Genomic DNA, 18,411 nt, shown 5'->3' on the forward strand with positions numbered 1-18,411 from the left:
GTTTCCTCATCTGTAAAATTAGTTGGAGAAGAAAATGGCAAATTAATTTTTTATCTTTGTCAAGAAAACCTCAGCTGGGTCATGAAGAGTCAACAACATTTATTTAAGTATTAAAGATGATGACCATTTGTTAGAAATAATATAAAAGGTATTCCTGATCTGTAGGGGATAAAAAAACCTGTGAGGTTCTTTATTCTAGGAATTTCAGGAAAATGATAGATCAGTGGAAATAATATTCAAAATGAGGTAATGCAGCTGTGCTCAGGAAACAGGTATTTTTATTTGACCTAAACTTTTGTTTTAGTTATCAATTTGTCCTAAACTTGCTTCTCAGTATATTCCTATGCTACAGTTTGATGAATAAGCCCAACTTCCCCTTATCCGTGACTGTAGATGTCAACCTTGCCCTCTGAGTTTATTGGTGAGTCATGGTTGATGCTAAGGTGGGAACCTAATTATAGCTGGTAAATGGATTAGCCCAACATTAAATGTGCCGTGTATGGAACCTGTGAGGGAGTCCCTCTGATTTGTCTCAGATTCAAGAAAAAATCATTAGATCATAGACCCAGCTGAAAGGGAATTCAGAGGTCAGTCTAATCCAAACCCCAGTTTATATGTGAAAACACAGAGTCTTAGAGAAGTTAAATGATAAAGTGAACTGTGGTATAAACCCAGCTCTACTCATGTTAACTCCAGTACTCTTTCCCCTGTATCTTATTCCTCTCAAAGGATTCTTTTTTACAGACAGCATCTCTGAGAGTCATGTCATTCTTGCTGATTTCAGTTCTGTTTCAGTTTTTCTAAGGAACCACTTAGAAATCTGTTATTTAAACATCTGTTTGGGATGCATTTGTGATTATACTTCTCTCCAGTTATAATGTCTTGAGTTCACTACCTGCCCAAGGCACCTATTACCTCTCATTTAAGAAGCAGGTCTGACACATGTTTAGGGTCAACTGATTTCTTGGAGAAGTGCTGTGATTCATGAAAATAATGAAAAGCTAGTGCTAGTCACTGAGTCATCAGACTGAGAGCTAGTTAGGGACCTTAACAAGAACTAGTTCAACCTCCTCTTATTTTATATAACTGGAAATCAGACTCACAGAGCTTAAGATCCTAAGCTAGTTAATTACAGTTAGTAATTAGCTATATTATCAAATGTATAATTGATATATTTGAATGCAGAACTCTGATTCTCAATGCTCTTTCTATTATAGTGTAGGTTTTTTTCCCCCTTACTTAACAGCCCAGGGCACGGTTCCAAAGCAGATAATGTTCAAAATGAAAGTTTGATAGGATCTGTTTATGCTTAGGCAGTGACTTCCCATATATAATTGCATATTCAATATCTGAGAAAAAAATATTGTTGCATGGACATTTTTTCACCAAAGCTCTATTTCACGCTGTTTGAAATAGCAGAGCACCACAGACTATGACTTAGGAAATGCTGGTGTTGTAGAAGGAGCATGATGTGATTTGGAGTGAGACACCAGGGCTCTAGTCCTACCTTTGCCATTAGCTGATTCTATTAGTTTGAGCAAGTCATTCCCCCTTTGCAAGGTCTCCAGTTTCCTATTTTGTAAAATAAATTGATTTGGAGTAAATGATGGTTAAAGTCCCTTATAGCTTTGATGTCCTGTGGTAGAGTAGCCCTTGTCTCAAAACCCTTTCCCCACTGACCAACAATGGTCCCTAATATGTCTATCATAGAAATGCTTCCTTGGATTAAGACGTTTCTCAAAAGCCTCCATTAAATGCAGATAATGGTTTATAGGAGGCATAATATATTATTCTAATTTTAATGCCAGTATTTGATTCCTATAGCATTTTGAGGTGTGCAAAGTGCTTATTATATGAATAATCCCTTTTTGATTCTCATAAAAGTTCTATAAGGTAAATTGTAATGGTATAATTATCCTACTTTGCAAATAAGAAAGGGGAAGCCCAGAGAAGTTAAATAATTAATGTTGTTTAGTCATTTCAGTCATGACCAGCTCTTTATGGTGCTATTTTGGGAATTTCTTGGCAAAGATACTAGAGTGATTTGCCATTTCCTTATCCAGTTCATTTTTTACAGATGAGGAAACTGAGCAAACAGGTTTAGGTGTTTGGGATCACAAAACTAGTGTCTGGGGTCATATTTGACTTCCTGAGTCTCCCTGAATCCAGGCCTGGTGCTCTATCCACTTTGCCACCACTTGCCCTAAATAACTAGTACTCAGATACCTAGTGCATATTTCAGCACATTAGATTAGTAACTATCTGATAGTCACCCAAAGGAAAGATGGATAAAATAGGATGGTATAGTGTGGAAAGGTTGGAGAAGGGAAAGCAATCAGCTTTCACATCATACCTATCATTTGCTAGGCTTTGTGCTAAGTATCTTACGGGAAGAGTACAATGCTAGTATGTAAAAGAGCTAGATTCTAGTGTGGACTCCAACATTAATTAAATAGGTTGCTTAATCTTTCTCTGGTATGATTCCAGACTCTTAAAATCAGCACAGAAATTGGGGGAAAAAAGAAAGAAAAACAAGCAAACAGAAACACATTAAGCCATCTGCCTGTCCCTTGCTCAAAAACCTTCAATAGCTCTCTATTATTTTTCCTAAGATAAAATGTTAACTGCTCTCCTTGATATCTAAAACTCATCCACTGCTATTCCAGCCCTCCTTTCCAGTCTTCATGCACACCACATTCCCTCTCCCACCTGGAATTCATTGCCTCTTTACTGATGCTTTCCTTGGGGACATTTCATATGTCACTGCTGATAAGAAGCTTTTCCTCATCCTTCTAGTAGATATTGACTCTTTCTCTTCTTCAAACCATCTTGTATTTGCTTTTCTGTTTCTATGTTGTGTCCCCTAGAAAAATATAAATTTCTTGAAAGTGAGGATTCTTTTTCACTTTCATTATTCCATTGGAATATATAATATCTTGCCTATAGTAAATGCTTTTTAAAAAAGAAAAAAAAACTTGTTGAGTGCTACAAAATTGTTTTCTAAACATACAACCTATAATTTTGTTTCTTGAAAGAAGTTTCTCATCAGAAATGGGATTTTCTAGCTTTTGAACTAGAAATAGTTCTCACTATAAATTCTGTTATTTCAGTTTGTCTTGCAAGTTATCTTTAAGAATCAGTCTCTTTTTATTTTATTTTATTTTTATATTCTGAACTTAATCACTGAAAAAGAGCATTTCCATATATACAGCAGAAGGCAAAAATAGAATTGCCTATGAAACCATGAATCTCCATTTCATACTGCTTGTGAAAAAGAAAAAAATATAAATGACAGTCAGATATGATGGTCCACACCTGTGATCCCTGCTACTCTGGAGCCTGAAGTTAGCAGCTGTTTTGAATTCAGGGGTTATGAGTTGCAGTGGGCTGAGCCAATCAACTGTTCTCATTAAGTAGAGCATCAACATAATGAGACCCTAGAATGGAAAGCCTCTATATTGCCTAAGGAGGGTCAAATGAGCCCAGGTTCGAAACAGAGCAGGTCAAAGTTCCCATGACAAAAAGGAATAGAATTGGGCCCATGATTAACTTTAGTATTCCCTACCTGAGGTAAGATATATTGAGTTTTATTTTAAGAAAGAAAGAGCAAAGGAAAGAAAGAAGATAAAGGAGGGAATAAGAGAAAAAGGAAAGGAGAGGACAGGAGAAAAAGAAAAAAAGCACATAGTAAATTCCAGCAATTACTTTCAAAAGTATTTTACTTGTTTAGGCTTCCTTTTGAAGTTCTCCCTATTAACTTATATGCATTAAAAAAAAATTCCAATGCCCCTCTTTTGGGGATATTACCATTGTTTTGTCCTGTGCCTCCCTCAGTGCCAGATAGCACCTCTCCTGCTTCTCTGAAGAAGTCACTTTCTGGTCAAAAGCCATCTTGATAAGATTTCATAAAGCCAAAGACTTACTTGAGTTGATGCTGAGTGAAGTGAACAGAACCAAGAAAATATTGTACATAGCAACAGCAAGATTGTATGGTGATCGACTATGGTAGACTTAGCTCTTCTCAGCAATTCAGTGAACCAAGGCAATTGTAGTAAACTTTGGATGGAAAATGCTATCTGCATCTAGAGAAAGAGAATTATGCAGACTAAATACATATTGAAGCACGCTATTTTCACCTTTGTTTTCTTTCTCATGGTTTTTCCTTTTTGTTCTGATTTTTCTTTTCTAACATGAGTTTCTGTATTCTCAGTCTAGAGCAATATATTTAGCCTTATTTTAAAAAGAAAGGAAGAAGAAAAGGAAAGAAAAAGAACATATGAAAATATGTCAGATTGTCCTTATAGTTAATAAGGAATTTGTATAACCTGACCTATGAGAGCCCTTCAATTTTAAATTAAGATGGATAAGTTCTTACCCATTGAGGAAGGCATCAATGTTTGGATAGTTTTTATCCTTAAGAAAGTCTTTCTTATATTGTGCCCAAATCTGCCTCTTTATAATCTTCAACTATTGATTTTAGCCTTACACAAGCAAAATAAATCTCTCTCTTCTATATTATGGCTTTTAAAATATGACTATAATCTCCCTGTATTTAGGCTCTATAGAGCCTAAATTCTAAATAATCGGGTCTAGTGGCCAAAATCCTTGGAGTCAGAAAAATCTAGTCGTGAATCCTATCTCTGATACTGTTTGACTATGGGCAAGAGCATTCTGAGTATCAGTTTCCTTATCTATTAAATGGGTATAAACAAACCTCCAGCTTGTTGGGAGACTCGAGATAATATAGATAAACAACTTGCAAGTTTTAAGGCCCTGCATAAATATCAGTTAATATTATTGGTGGGTTTGGCAACTTTATAATACCATTGACTTATTAGGGATTCTGTCTACTGAGGTAAAAGGACCACTTTTCAGTCATTTTTCAGTTTTATGAGGAAGTTATGTTTTGACAGTAAATTGTGTGATATATTCTGTCTCAGGCTTTTTGTTATTTCAGTATTTCATCTATTTCAAAAGTTCTATGATTTCATTGGCATGGGTACTTTATCTTGTAAATGTGTCTTTATGAGTTTTTTTGGCTGTAGATATGTGTGTATACATATATGTGTGTGTATGTATATGTATGTAAACATATATATATATATATATATATATATATATATATATATATATATATATATATACAGCAGAATGCAAAAACAGAGGTGCGTATGAAACCATGAATCTTTATTTCATACTGTTTGCTAAAAGAAAAAGTTATGTGATAGCCGACATGGTGGTGGTTTACAGCTATAATTCCTTTTTTAAACTCAAGGGTTATGAACTGCAGTATGCATACACATCTATAAATATAGGTGTGTGTGTATATATGTGTATAGCTTTATATACTGTATTATAATCATATTCACTTTGAGCTAATCTTGTAGTGATGAACTTTTCTGTACTGAGCTAAGTTGCTCCTTGGACTATGGACACATATTCTATTATCAGGACTTTACCATTCATCTTGGTAGCCCTCAGGGAGGGGATCCCTCCATCCCCTCCTCAATGCTTGCATTTCAATTTTATAGCCTTTGAGAGTCTATGGTCACCTCTATACCCCAATGAATAGGACTGTAGTGGAAGCAGATGTTATCCATAGCAAGACCAGAGATGTGTGGAGGAGGGAAGTGAGTTTGGAGTTTTGAGGATGTGTGTATGTTTTATTTAGAGCACATACACTTACAGAGAAATGTTGGGGACACCTTGGAATCTGTGGGTAGGAGTGAGAAAACATTTCATACGTAAAAGCTTTTTGTACAGACCATTACTGACTTTGCAGTTGAAGCGTGCTTTATGTATATTATTTAAAATCTCCATCTCCCCCTCACGAGAATCAAAGATTTATGCATCGTCCTAAGATCACTTTCAGATAACTATCCTTCATCGTTAGTCAATCCATGTACTGTATCAGCAGATTTTAAATCTGTTTTCTTGGTACCCCCAAATGCTCTAAGAGGTGTTTTGAATGACCTTGAATGGGCGAAATGTGACGCTTTGTGATAACCAATTAGCGCCAGCAGAAACTCAGAAATTACCTTTGAGCTTCGTCGTTGGAGAAGGTCTGAGCGACAGTAAGAATGAGCTGCTGGGATCGGGTTAATGGAATTTCATGGTAGGCTGAGCTCTGTGCAGTCTCCACAATATGGCATATTTCAGAAAATTAAAATAGTCTTTCTTGAAGATAGCCTTTACAAATTCTGGCTCAGAAAAGGAGATGACTCTTGGAGCAATAAAAGATTGTGTCTAGTGATGAGATTTAGTGTTTTTGAATGGGTGTTCTGCCAGGCTTTAATAAGAAATGCCAAAGGCCTGAATTCAAACTCTTTAGTTTTTACATCCTCCAATCACTCCTGCAGAGTGTTGTATAGTCTCTCAGAACACGGGCTACCATTATGAATTTAACTTTCCATACCACTGAATAACAAAAGCTCCGCCTGATAAGAATTCAGGACCTCACCTACCTCATGCTGTTCCTTCCCAACTAAAGTCTCTTATAATTTAGTCATCATGGTATGGATGGGATCAGAAGTTCCTCAAGACTGTGGCGGAAGGGCACACAGGGTCTCCCACTGCTAAGACAGGTTTGAGGGCGGACTGTTGCTTTCTAAGAAACAGGTCACTGAGTTTGGAGAGTATTGTACCGGAATCATAGATCCCTGATGATGAGGGATTGGGATGGGGGAGGGATGTGACAGCCCAGCAACTCAAGGTGATTGTCCACTGAAAAGATCTTTCTCTTTTTTGCATTCTTAGATCACTTCTTTTTATGACTAATATGACATTGATTTACTCTCTACTATCAGATTCCTAAACTTTTCTCTGTTCATGACACCCTTAGAGGCTCAGTTATTTTTTGAGAGTGTCCCAGAGTGGAAGAAATACCTAATACTTTCATTAAGTCCAAACAACTTGATAGTATTTATGTCCTGAAAAGTTAGTAGCCATTTGAAAAAAAAAAGTACACATAAATTGGAAGGAAAATAATATTTTATTTTATTCTTAAATAACCACAATTACTTCCTGATAGAGATAGGAGAGCCTGCAGGCACTGCACAACTTCTTAAACCTTGAATCAGATTGGATGCTGCCCTCCTCACTTCCTGTTTCACATTAATTTTCATGTGGTACTTGATTTTTATCACAGCAATTGCCAATAGATTAATCAGTCAGTCGATAAATGTTTATGATCTAGGTACTATATTAAGCAAAAACCCAGTTTTATAGAGGTAAGATGTTGAAAATAACATTTGAGACTCTACTCTGTACTTGAAAATACAAGTAAACAAAAACATTTCTTATACTTTAAAGAATATTCTATAAAACATTGGACTATGGCCTAATTTTGAAACTATGAACTACTACTTCAAGCTGTAGTTGAAATTTTTATATATCCTGCTGTGTCCATAAGTTCACCCAGTGCTCCAAAATGCTAAATATCTATTTGCTACCCAATATGATAAAAAGCATTTGTTGAATGATAGATAAATGGGGTAGAGGGCATGGAGGGAGATTGTCCATTTAAGTGTAGAAGGGTTAAAGTCTTTGAAGTAGGAGAGAGGAGTTGGGTTGGAAAAATCACAGAATTTTGAAATTTTGAGTTAGATTTCTGTTCCTTATGTCTTGTCCTGTGGTAAGAAATGTCGTGTATATACACCCATTGGAGCCATGATTTCAGGAAGTCATGTTCCTTCACTGGTGGTCTTCAAACAGATAGTGATTGATTGATCATTTGTTGGTGAATTGTAATAGAAATTCTATTTTGAACTCAGTAGCTACTGAAATCCTGTCCAATACTCAGAATGTGTTGTCCTATGATATTTTTCATTTTCGGTACCAGTCCTGGCACACAAAGTATCTGGCCCAAAATAGATACCTAATAAATGTGTGTTTATTGCCTATTCCTACTTGCCATGAAAACAGGGAAAGTGCTTTATCAGTGGTCATTAAATTGAATTGTTTGGCCACACTCGGGCTTTGAGAAGTCTACTTACATGGGAATAATTAATTATATGCAGTATTAGACTTTTTGTAGCACTTACCCATTGTGGAGGGAAAAGGAGCCTTGTCTTTCATAAACCTTGAAAGCTTGCACTCCAATGTAAGATGAATTGTCATAGGAATCTCCCAGGGCTATTCTGAGGATCAAATGAGATAATATTTGTGAAGCACTTAATTAAGCACAGTCCCTGGCACATAGTAGGCCCTTAATGAAAGCTTGTTTTTTCCTTTCCCCTCACCCTTCCTTTTGCTTCTGATTTATCCCAGACTTTTTCCTCCTGTTTTCTCTCATGTTAATTCTCTCGGATCTGCTACATCCTTGTCTTCTAACCATACATCTGCCTCCTTCTTAACTAATTGAGGCACTCAGCTTTCCAATCCCCATACAATCAATGTACATTTTTGTCCTAATATCCTGTTATTCAGCCTGTGGAGTTTTATTTGCCGAGCAGGCAAACTGGCTATGAGAGCTCACATGGAATCCTTTTTATTACTTTCAGTCAGGATTTAGTGGATTTGTGGACAGCTTCTAGTTGGATGAAGAATGTATCAGCACCAAGGAAGGAATTTTCAAATCCTAATATTTTATCAAGTTAGTCAAAAAGCATTAATTACTAGGTATCAGGCCCTGTGCTGAGTGCTGGGGACACAAAAAATGGCAAAAGCATGGTCCTCGACCTTGGGGAACATCCATTATATTAGGGGGAGAATATCATGCAAATGAATATTTATTAACAAAATATATGCAGAGTCAGTAGAAAATGATCTCTAAGTGAAAGCACTAGTAGTAGTAAGGGGGGGAAGTGGTGGGAGGGAATGAGTTTCTACTAGAAGATGAAAATTCTCAGTCTTGAAGGAAGCCAAGAAACAGAGGGGGGAGAGAGAAAAGACAACCAGGGGAAAGGTGTGAAGTCTGGAGATGGGACAAGTATACCATGACAGGGATGCCCTTTGAGTTACTACTTCATCCAAGGAAGGATGAACAACAACAACACCGACTTAATGGGTTTAGGGAAGAAAATCTAATTTTAGAGTCAGTTGCTGAATTTAGGATTTCTTTGAGAAAGATCAAGTCTTCTCATTAAGTGAAGGAAAAAAATATATCTTGGAGAGCTACTGCACGCTTAACACCCGATTTTTCTAGTTGTAGTGGATTATGCTGGAGTTCTTTTTTTTAAAATAAATAGTATTTAATTTTCCAATTATATGTAAAGACAAATTTTAACATTCATTAAAATTTTTTTTGAATTCCAAATTTTCTCCTTTCCTCCTACTCCCCTTTTCTAAAATGGTAAGCAATGCATTATAGGTTATATACACGCAATCATGTAAAACATATTTCCAAGTTAGTTACATTGTGAGAGAAAAAAGAGACCAAAAGGGAAACACATACACACAGTGAAAATAGTGTACTTCAGTCTGCAATCACCCTGCGTCAGTTCTTTCTCTGGATGTGGATAGCATTTTCTACCATGAATCCTCTGAAATTGTATCAGATCACTATATTGATTAGAAGGGCTAAGTCATTCATAGTTGATCATCACAAAATGTTGCTATTACAGTGTGTACTGTTCTCCTGGTTCTGTTCACTTCATTTTGCATTAGTTTATGTAAGTCTGTGCAGGGTTTTCTGAAACCTGCTCGCTCATCATTTCTTATAGCAAATAGTATTCCATTACAATCATATACTACATATGTTCAACCATTTTCCAGTTAATGTACATCTCCTCAATTTCTAATTCTTTGCCCCCATAGAAAGAGTTGTTATAAATCTATATTGTACATATAGGTGCTTTTCCACTTTTTAAAGATCTCCTTGGGATATGGTAGGCTTGAAGTCAAGTCATAATTGTGATAAATATATGATCTCAAGCAAGTCATTTTAACCTCTGCCTCAATTTCCTTATCTGTATAATGGGAAGGGTAATACTTGTGCTACCTGCTTTATAGAACTGTTGAAAACAGTGATTTTTCAGACTATAAAATATTACAGAAATGTGAGCTATTGTCATACTGTTTGTTTTAGAAAATGTCAGTGTTCTTTGTTCAAAAGAACAATGGGCAAACTATTTGCTTCTACTTGCATACTGAGTTCAAGAGCCTCTGGTTTGAAGTATGAACATGAAATCATTTGTTCATTTGTATTGCTAGGATTATATTTATACAAGAAAAAAAATTATTGCTGCACCAATTGAACAAGCAATTTTTGGCATACATTTAATAAGATCACAGAATCTCATCGTTGGAAGGAACCTTAAAGAACATCTATTCAACTTCTAGAACAAGGATTCCTTCTACAACATGAGATTTGCTTAAATAAAACATTTATTAAGCAGTTACTCATCTGTCAGGCATTATGCTAATCACTGGGGCTATGAATACAAATAAAAAGAAAATCATTGATCTCAAAAACCTTACATTCTAATGGGGGGAGGGGAATCAACACAAAAAAAGACTGCTGAAAAGGAATGGCAGGTAGGAAAAGGTGCCAATTTGGGGGCAAGGTAGAAAGGATCTTAGCTAGAACAGAATGAACATGGCTTGCAAGGTGCCTCCATAAATGGAAATTTGGAAGAGGAACTTGCCTTTCAGAAGAAGAGGTAGTAGGAATGAAGGTATTGCTAATGGAGAAGGGCACTGGGTTACAATGGAAAGGTAGTCTGGAGAGTCAAAAGCTGAGCTGGTGCCTAGTAAATAATTTTTTCTTGAAGACTTCTAACATGGTGAACTCATTCCCTGTTAAGGAAGTCTACACTAGAAATATTTTACTTACCTCTATGTGAAAAATTGCAATGCAAAGTAATGAATGCAAATGTTGAGTAGGATAGATTATGAGGAGGGAAGAATTCATAGGGAAAAAAAGGAAAACCCCTTATTGGGATGCTCAGTACCATGGTAAATAGTTTCTGCTCGGTACAAAAAAAGCTATGAGTTGATGATTCAAAGATCACAGGACAACGGCAAAACATTTAAAGATAGAAAATATTGATGGATCCAAGATGATGGGTTAAATACAGTAACTCAGCTGAATCTCTCACCATTCCCTTCCAAACAACTTCAAAATGACTTCCAAAATCAAATTTCAGAATGGTAGAGCCAACAAAAGGTCAAGATGGGATATTTCCCTTTCCCCAGATGACCAGAAAATTACAGCAATTCAGGCCCTTTCAGACTCCACTATCTCCTGAAGTCTATCCAAGATGATATCATGTTCCTTACTTTCATAAATCTGTGGTCCCCTTTTCTTTTTGCCTTTTGTCTTTCCCAGTAATAAGAGTCTTATGAACTATTCTGTCTAACGAAACCTATTTTCTCCTTATGTAATCAACGTTTTTAAGCTTCAGATCAGGATGGGTAGGGGAGACATTATTGCTACCTTACTGTGGCTAAAAATCTGTTACATTAAGACAAAATGTATTTCTAAGTAGCTCCAGTGGGGCAAACTAGGACCAATGAGTAGAAGTTAAAGGAAGGAATTTTTAAATAAAATATAAAGATGAACTTCCTAAATTCTAACGCTATGTCAAAATGGAATGCCTTGGGGAATAGTGAATTCCCTGTACCTTGAATTGTTCAAGTGAAATCTGCATAAATAAACTCCACAAAGGAATTCTTGCCTTCAGAAACAGATTGAAGAAGATGAGCTTTGAGATGCCCTTCAGCTCTGGGATTCTAGGATTCTCAGTCTGGCACACGTGTACGCTGGAAGTCAACACAAAGTAATAGGCCAGAAAGCAAACTGTCAGAAACCCAGCAAGCACATTGCTTGTGGAAAGTCAATGCAGGTGTTTAAAGGTCTGGATCAGGCAGAGGGAGAGAAGAGAAGCACAGGAGACCAGATGGAAAGCACCAGCTGTGCTGAAGCCCTGGAGAAACATCATTTGGAACCATGCATGCTTCAACTGGAAGCCTTTTTTGGGCTCCTGAATTAATGAATCAGTAAACACTTATTAAAGCCCTACTATGTGCTAGGCATTGGGGGTAAAAACACACAAAAAAATAGAATCAATCTCTTCCCTCAAGGAGTTAATATTCCATTGCTGTAAGCAACAAGTAAACTTTAAGGTATATTTACATCAGTCCGAAGTAAATACAAGTCCATAAGAGGAGAAGGGGAGCCACTAGCCAAGGCCCAGAGTGCTGGGGTCTTACGAGGTCCATGATCCCAGCAAATGCTGTTAACTTCTGTTTTCCCATCTCAACAATGGTTATAATCATATTTGTACCATCTCACAACACAGATTGTGAGGAATACTCTTTTTCAGCAATATAATACCATAGAAAAATGAGTTCTTGTTACTAGAAGGGAAGTATGTAGCATGGTGGATAAAGTCAGAATACTTTTGAAGTCAAAAGATCTCAATTCAACTCTACCTTGACATATATTAACTTGCTGTGTGATTCTAGCAAGTCACTTAACCTCACCCAATTTCCTAAGTTATAAGAGACTTACTGCCCTGCTTTACTGGGGAAAATTTCTAAGCCAGTAGTTTTCAATGCCTATGAAATCATAGATCCAAATTAAGAAAAATAATGGTAGTTATTACTATTACTGTGGGTACTTCCCTATTGTTTATATTTGTTATTTCTCTGTGTGTGTGTATTATCTGTATTTTAATGCTAAATGTTCTGTGTATTTTCCCCTTCAGAGAGCCAAGATTGGCCAGGGAACCAAGGTTACCGAAGAAAAAACAGCCAATGCAATATCTAAAATTGACAACAATGGAAACCGAGATCGGATGAAACTGACTGACTTTAACTTCCTCATGGTGCTGGGGAAAGGCAGCTTTGGCAAGGTATCGTATAGCTTGGCAATAATTGCTTCAGAAGGAAAAGAGCATTCCTAGGACTTGGGGCTTTTGAATTTGGCACAATTAAAGTAGCATTCTGTCTTAACAAAGCCACAACATGGTATGGAGTATTAAACTACTGGATTAAAAGTAAAATGACCTAAATTCTCATCCTATTTATACCATTTGTTTAGAATATTTTCATTGTATTGCTTTCTCTAAGCTAATCTTGGATGCAAGTAGTTTTATTATAAACTTTATCATTTGGACACATTTATTGATATGCAGCTGCACAGGTCCTATGCTAGTTACTGGATCAGTGATCCAGAGGAAATCATCCTGATCTTCAAGGGATTTCCTGCCTAAAAGAGTATGAGGCAAAAGAGAATCCCATGGGGCCATCAGTGTCTTTGGGAGATTGATGTGGTTGAAGGGACTGTAGACTGGGAATTAGGAGATTTTGTTTATAATCCTAACTCAGTCTGTGCCTCTGGTGGGATCTTCTCCTGGAGGGATCCTTCTCTCCTCTGTGAAACTTAATTTTTCCATTTCTAAGTCTCAGTGTGGTACAATGGAATTAGTACCGTATCTGGAGTCAGAGGATCTGAGTTCAAAATCCACCTTGGATATTATTCACAACTTGTATGATCTTGACCAAGCCACTTAACATCCATAGTCATTTGCTTTTCTGTCAAATGGAAGCATTTCATTAGATGACCTCAGAGGTCTCTTCTATGTATAGGTTATCCATGATTCCTTTCTGTCCTAGAAGTCTGTATACTCTTCTAAAGTCTCTCCAGCCCTGATGCTATGTTCTGTTTTCTCAGAGGTCCTTTCCACTTCTGACATTGAACTCTATATTCTAATGTTTGTTTTTTTTTTGATTTCTGACATCCTATTCTGTGTTCCAAGGTCCCTTCCATCTCTGCTGCTCTGTTCAGTATTCCAAGGGCCCTGTCTTCCTTGATGCTCTGGTGTTCCAAGGTCCCTTCCTTCCCTGATGCTCTGGTGTTCCAAGGTCCCTTCCTTCCCTGATACTCTGCTCTGGTGTTCCAAGATCCTCCACCCCTTAAGCTCTGGTGTTTTAAGGTCCCTTCCATCTTTTATGCTCTGATGTTTCAAGGTCCCTTCCATCCCTGATGTTCTGTTTATTATTCCAAGGTCTTTCCATACCTGATATTCCAAGTTCCCTTCCATCTCTGATGCTCCACTCTGTGTTCTAAGATCCTTTCCATCTTTGATGTTTCATTTGTGTTTCAATGTCCCATCCATCCCTGATACTCTGTTCTGTGTTTCAAGGTCCCTTCCATCCATGCTGCTCTGTTCTGTATTCCAGGGTCCCTTCTTTCCTTGATGTTCTGATGTTCCAAGGTCCCTTCCTTCCCTGATGCTCTGATGTTCCAAGGTCCCTTCCTTCCCTGATGCTCTGATGTTCCAAGGTCTCTTCCTTCCCTGATGCTCTGATGTTCCAAGATCCCTTCTTTCCTTGATGCTCTGATGTTCCAAGGTCCTTTCCTTCTCTGATACTCTAATGTTCCAAGGTCCCTTCCATCTCTGATGTTCTGTTTTATGTTCCAATAACCCTTCCATTCCTGATGCTCTATTTTGTGTCTCAAGATCCCTTCCATCTATAATACCCTGTACTCTCATTTCTAGAATCCTTTCTATCTAGTATTTTAGGTACCTATGACCCACAGCCCATGTTATTTTACACAGAGACATGCAAGCTCCATTTTCAGTGTTAGATCTGGAAAATAAATCAGAATTTTCATTGATAATGATCCAATTAAATCACCTATTTCTGGAGCAGCTGCCATCCAGTGACAACACAGGTGTGGAATGTGCTTCCAAAAAGAAAGCAATCAGAAAGATGCCATCTGTAACTCATTGTTCAGACCACCTGCTTCTTTTAGGGCCATATCTTAAGTGGACTAGAAAAGAGGATGCCTGCTATTGCACTTTATGGTCACTAAGAAGGATCATAACAGGATGATTTGCTGTAAAGGTTACAATCATTGTACAGTGTGGTTAAGTGCTTTTGTTGTTCTCTCTCTTAAATTCATGTATTAAAGTCTAGGTCCCCCAATTCTTTTGTGCTATTGGACTTAAAGGTAACCCTAGGTATGAAATTTCTCATAGATTCTTTAGAAGAGAGCATTTTAAAAAACAGGAGACAGTTTTAGTTTGTAGCTTGGAGCACTGGATCATGAAAGAGATTTTAGAACATGGAATGTCAGAGCTGAAAATTAGGACATAGAACAAAGAATAGTAGAACTGGGAGAGATCTTAAAATGTAGAATGTTCCCTATGTGGGTGAAAGAATAGAAGCTTAGGGAGATTGATTTGCTCATAGTCACATAGCCAGTGAATATTAGAGTGAGAAGTTCAGCCCAAATCTTCTACTGCTGTATTAGGCATTTTAGGGGATAAAATGAACAAATAAAAACGTGAGGTCTAGAGAGCATAATTGAATTGTTTAATGTCATATGGCTCTTTGGCAAAACAATAAGAAGTAATTAGCTCAGTGTCTAGCATGTAGTAGGCACTTAATAAATGTTTATAGACTATTGAATGAGTAGAATCCATTGCTTCTGACCTCTTACATTGTTTTCATCCACAGACTCTTACACCCACAGATTTTTGTGATCTCTGGCCCCAGGACAAAACTCCCCAATGTGCTCATCTATTTTAACTGTGTGACAGGAGTTTGACAAAGAACTAAAAATTAGTTGGAAGTTGTTTGGGTAAGGGCTTAAGGTAGGGTCTTCCTGATGCCATGATTGTTTGCCACTCTTTCACTGCCTGCTTCTCTCCAGGAATTGATCATGTCTGCTCAAGGGAATGAGTAGGAACAGCTAGGTGATTCAATGGATAGATCAAAGTCCTGTGTTTCCCTGTGCAAAGTCATTTTACCTCTAATGTCCTCATCTGTAAAATGGAGATGATAACAGTACCTATAATGTAGGATGGTTGTGAGGCTAAATGAGATATTTGCCATCTTTAAAGTACTAGATAAATGTTAGGTGTTGTTATTTTCTGACCCTCCTGTCAGCTAATTAATTTAAAAATTATATTCAACATTAGTATATATAAAGCACTCTGTTGAGAAATGGAGGTAAGAGTAGCATAAATAAGTCTCTACCCCTAGGGGTTTTACAATCTAACTAGCAAGGTAAGTACATGAAAGTCTAAAATTATAATATGGTAAATATAGTTGTCTCTAAGCACTTTTTTATATGAATAGCTTTTTTTATTTTTCCAAATACATGCAAAGATAATTTTCAACATTCACTCTTGCAAAACCTTGTGTTGCAATTTTTTTTCCCTTCCTCCTGTTCCCCCCTTCCCTTAGATAGTAAGTAATCTAATATTCATTAAACATGTGCAATTCTTCTAAACATATTTCCACATTTATCATGTTGCACAAAAAGATCAGATCAAAAGAAGGGAAATAATTTGAGAAAAAAAAAAACAAGTAAGCAAACAACAACAAAAAATGAGCCTAAGCACTTTTTTGAGTGCTGGTAGCTTTTTATTTTTCCAAATACAGGCAAAAATAGTTTTCAACATTCACCCTTGCAAAACCTTGCATTCAAAATTTTTCTCCCTCCCTCTTACTTTCCCCCTCCCATACACAACAAGTAACCCAATATAGGTTAAACATGTGCAGTTCTTCTAAACTTATTTCCACACTTATCATGCTGCACAAAAAAATCAGATCAAAAGGGGAAAACACAAGAAAGAAAAAAAGCAAGCAAACAACAATGAAAAAATGAATAAAAATGAATCACTTTTTAAAACAATGTTCCCAACAGAATGTCTGAGAGGACAGTGCTATTATTATTCCATTTTATAGTTGAAGAAAATGGGTCTGACAAAATTAAGTGGCTTTCTAAGGTTACATAGAGAGTTGAATGTCTAGGATGAAATCTGAACTCAGATTTTCCTAATCTAAGGCTTAGGACTGTACTATGGCGCCACCTAATTGCACAGAAACTAAGACCACTTCTGTCTATGGAGTGGGGTGAGTGCAGTTAGGGAAAGAACATAACAGTTGGGTGAGACCTTAGGGATCATATTTTCCACATTTTGTGAATAAGGAGATGGGGCCCAGAGTAATAAAACTACTTGGTCAAGGTCATACAGATCATAAGGGATTTCATGTAGGAATGTGGTCTTGTAATTCCCCTTCCCCCATTCCCTACTTTCTTTCCTTTCACGTTTCAAAGAAGAAAGACAATTTTCTAATATCTCACTTCCAAATTGTCAGATGAATTGCCATTCATGGGAGTCTCCTGCATATGCTAACTCACTCACTTCCTTTGCAACCCCAAGAAAGCAGAATTTTGCATTCAGTTATCTTGCAAACATTGATTAAATGTTTACCACATGGTGGGCACTTTATCCAGGGTTAAAATACAAAGAAAGGTCAACATAGCCCTTGCTCTGAAAGTGTTTACCTACTAAGGAGGGAGATAGCATGCAAACAATGATGTACAAATAGCATAAATTGGAAGGCACATCACTAGTGTTAGGGGAGGGGGCACAGAAAAGGATTTCTGGAAGAAGGCTGAATAGTTTTTTATTTTCAAAATATATGCAACATTCATTCTTGCAAAACCTTGTATTCCAAATTTTTCCCTCCCTTCCCCTCACTTCCTCTCCTGGATTGCAAGTAATCCAATATGTTAAACAAGTGTAATTCATATATATATTTCCACATTAATCTTGCTGCACAAGAAAAATCAGATCAAAAAGGGAAAAATAAGAAAGAAAACAGAAAGCAAGCAAACAACAACAAAAGAGGTGAAAATGCTATGTTGTAACCCATACTTAGTCCCCGTAGTCCTCTCTGTGGGTGTAGATGGCTCTCTCCATCACAAGATCACTGGAACTGGCCTGAATAATCCCATTGTGAAAAGAGACAAGTCCATCACTGCTGATCATCACATAATCTTGTTGCTGTATACAATGATCTCCTGGTCCTGCTCACTTCACTCAGCATGAGTTCATGTAAGTCTCTCCAGGCCTTTCTGAAATCCTTCTATTGGTCATTTCTTACAGAACAATAATATTCCATAACATTTATATACCACATTTTATTCAGCCATTCTCCAGTTGATGGGCATCCACTCAGTTCCCAGTTTGTTGCCACTATAAGAAGGGCTGCTATAAAGTAAACATTTTTGCACATGTGGGCCCTTTTCCCTCTTTTATGATCTCTTTGGTGTTCAGACCTAGTAGAGACGCTGCTGGATCAAAGGGTAGGTATGCACAGTTTTATAGCCCTTTGAGCATAGTTCCAAATTGCTCTCCAGAATGGCTGGATCTGTTCACAACTTCACCAACAATGCATCAATGTCCCAGTTTTTCCCAAATCCCCTCCAACATTCACCATTATCTTTTCCTGTCATCTTAGCCAATCTGAGAGGTGTGTAGTGGTACCTCAGAGTTGTCTTAATTTGCATTTCTGATAAATAGTGATTTAGAGCATTTTTTCATATGACTAGAAATGGATTTAATTTCATCTGAAAATTATCTGTTCATATCCTTTGAGCATTTATCAATTGGAGAATAGTTTTTATTCTTATAAATTTAAGTCAATTCTCTATGTATTTTA

At 37.0% G+C, this 18,411-nt stretch overlaps 1 protein-coding gene across 4 annotated transcripts in view; it reads left to right on the plus strand.

Moving 5' to 3' along the window:
• Positions 1-18,411, plus strand: part of PRKCB (protein kinase C beta) — a 650,080-nt gene that overhangs the window by 418,278 nt on the left and 213,391 nt on the right. For all 4 annotated transcript variants that reach the window (XM_051967368.1, XM_051967358.1, XM_051967376.1 and 1 more), the window contains exon 9: positions 12,651-12,797. In XM_051967368.1, coding sequence (XP_051823328.1) covers positions 12,651-12,797 — 147 coding nt within the window. The remainder of the gene's footprint in view (positions 1-12,650; positions 12,798-18,411) is intronic.

The sequence above is a fragment of the Antechinus flavipes genome, chromosome 1 (genome assembly GCF_016432865.1).
Source record: "Antechinus flavipes isolate AdamAnt ecotype Samford, QLD, Australia chromosome 1, AdamAnt_v2, whole genome shotgun sequence".
Taxonomy (NCBI): domain Eukaryota; kingdom Metazoa; phylum Chordata; class Mammalia; order Dasyuromorphia; family Dasyuridae; genus Antechinus; species Antechinus flavipes.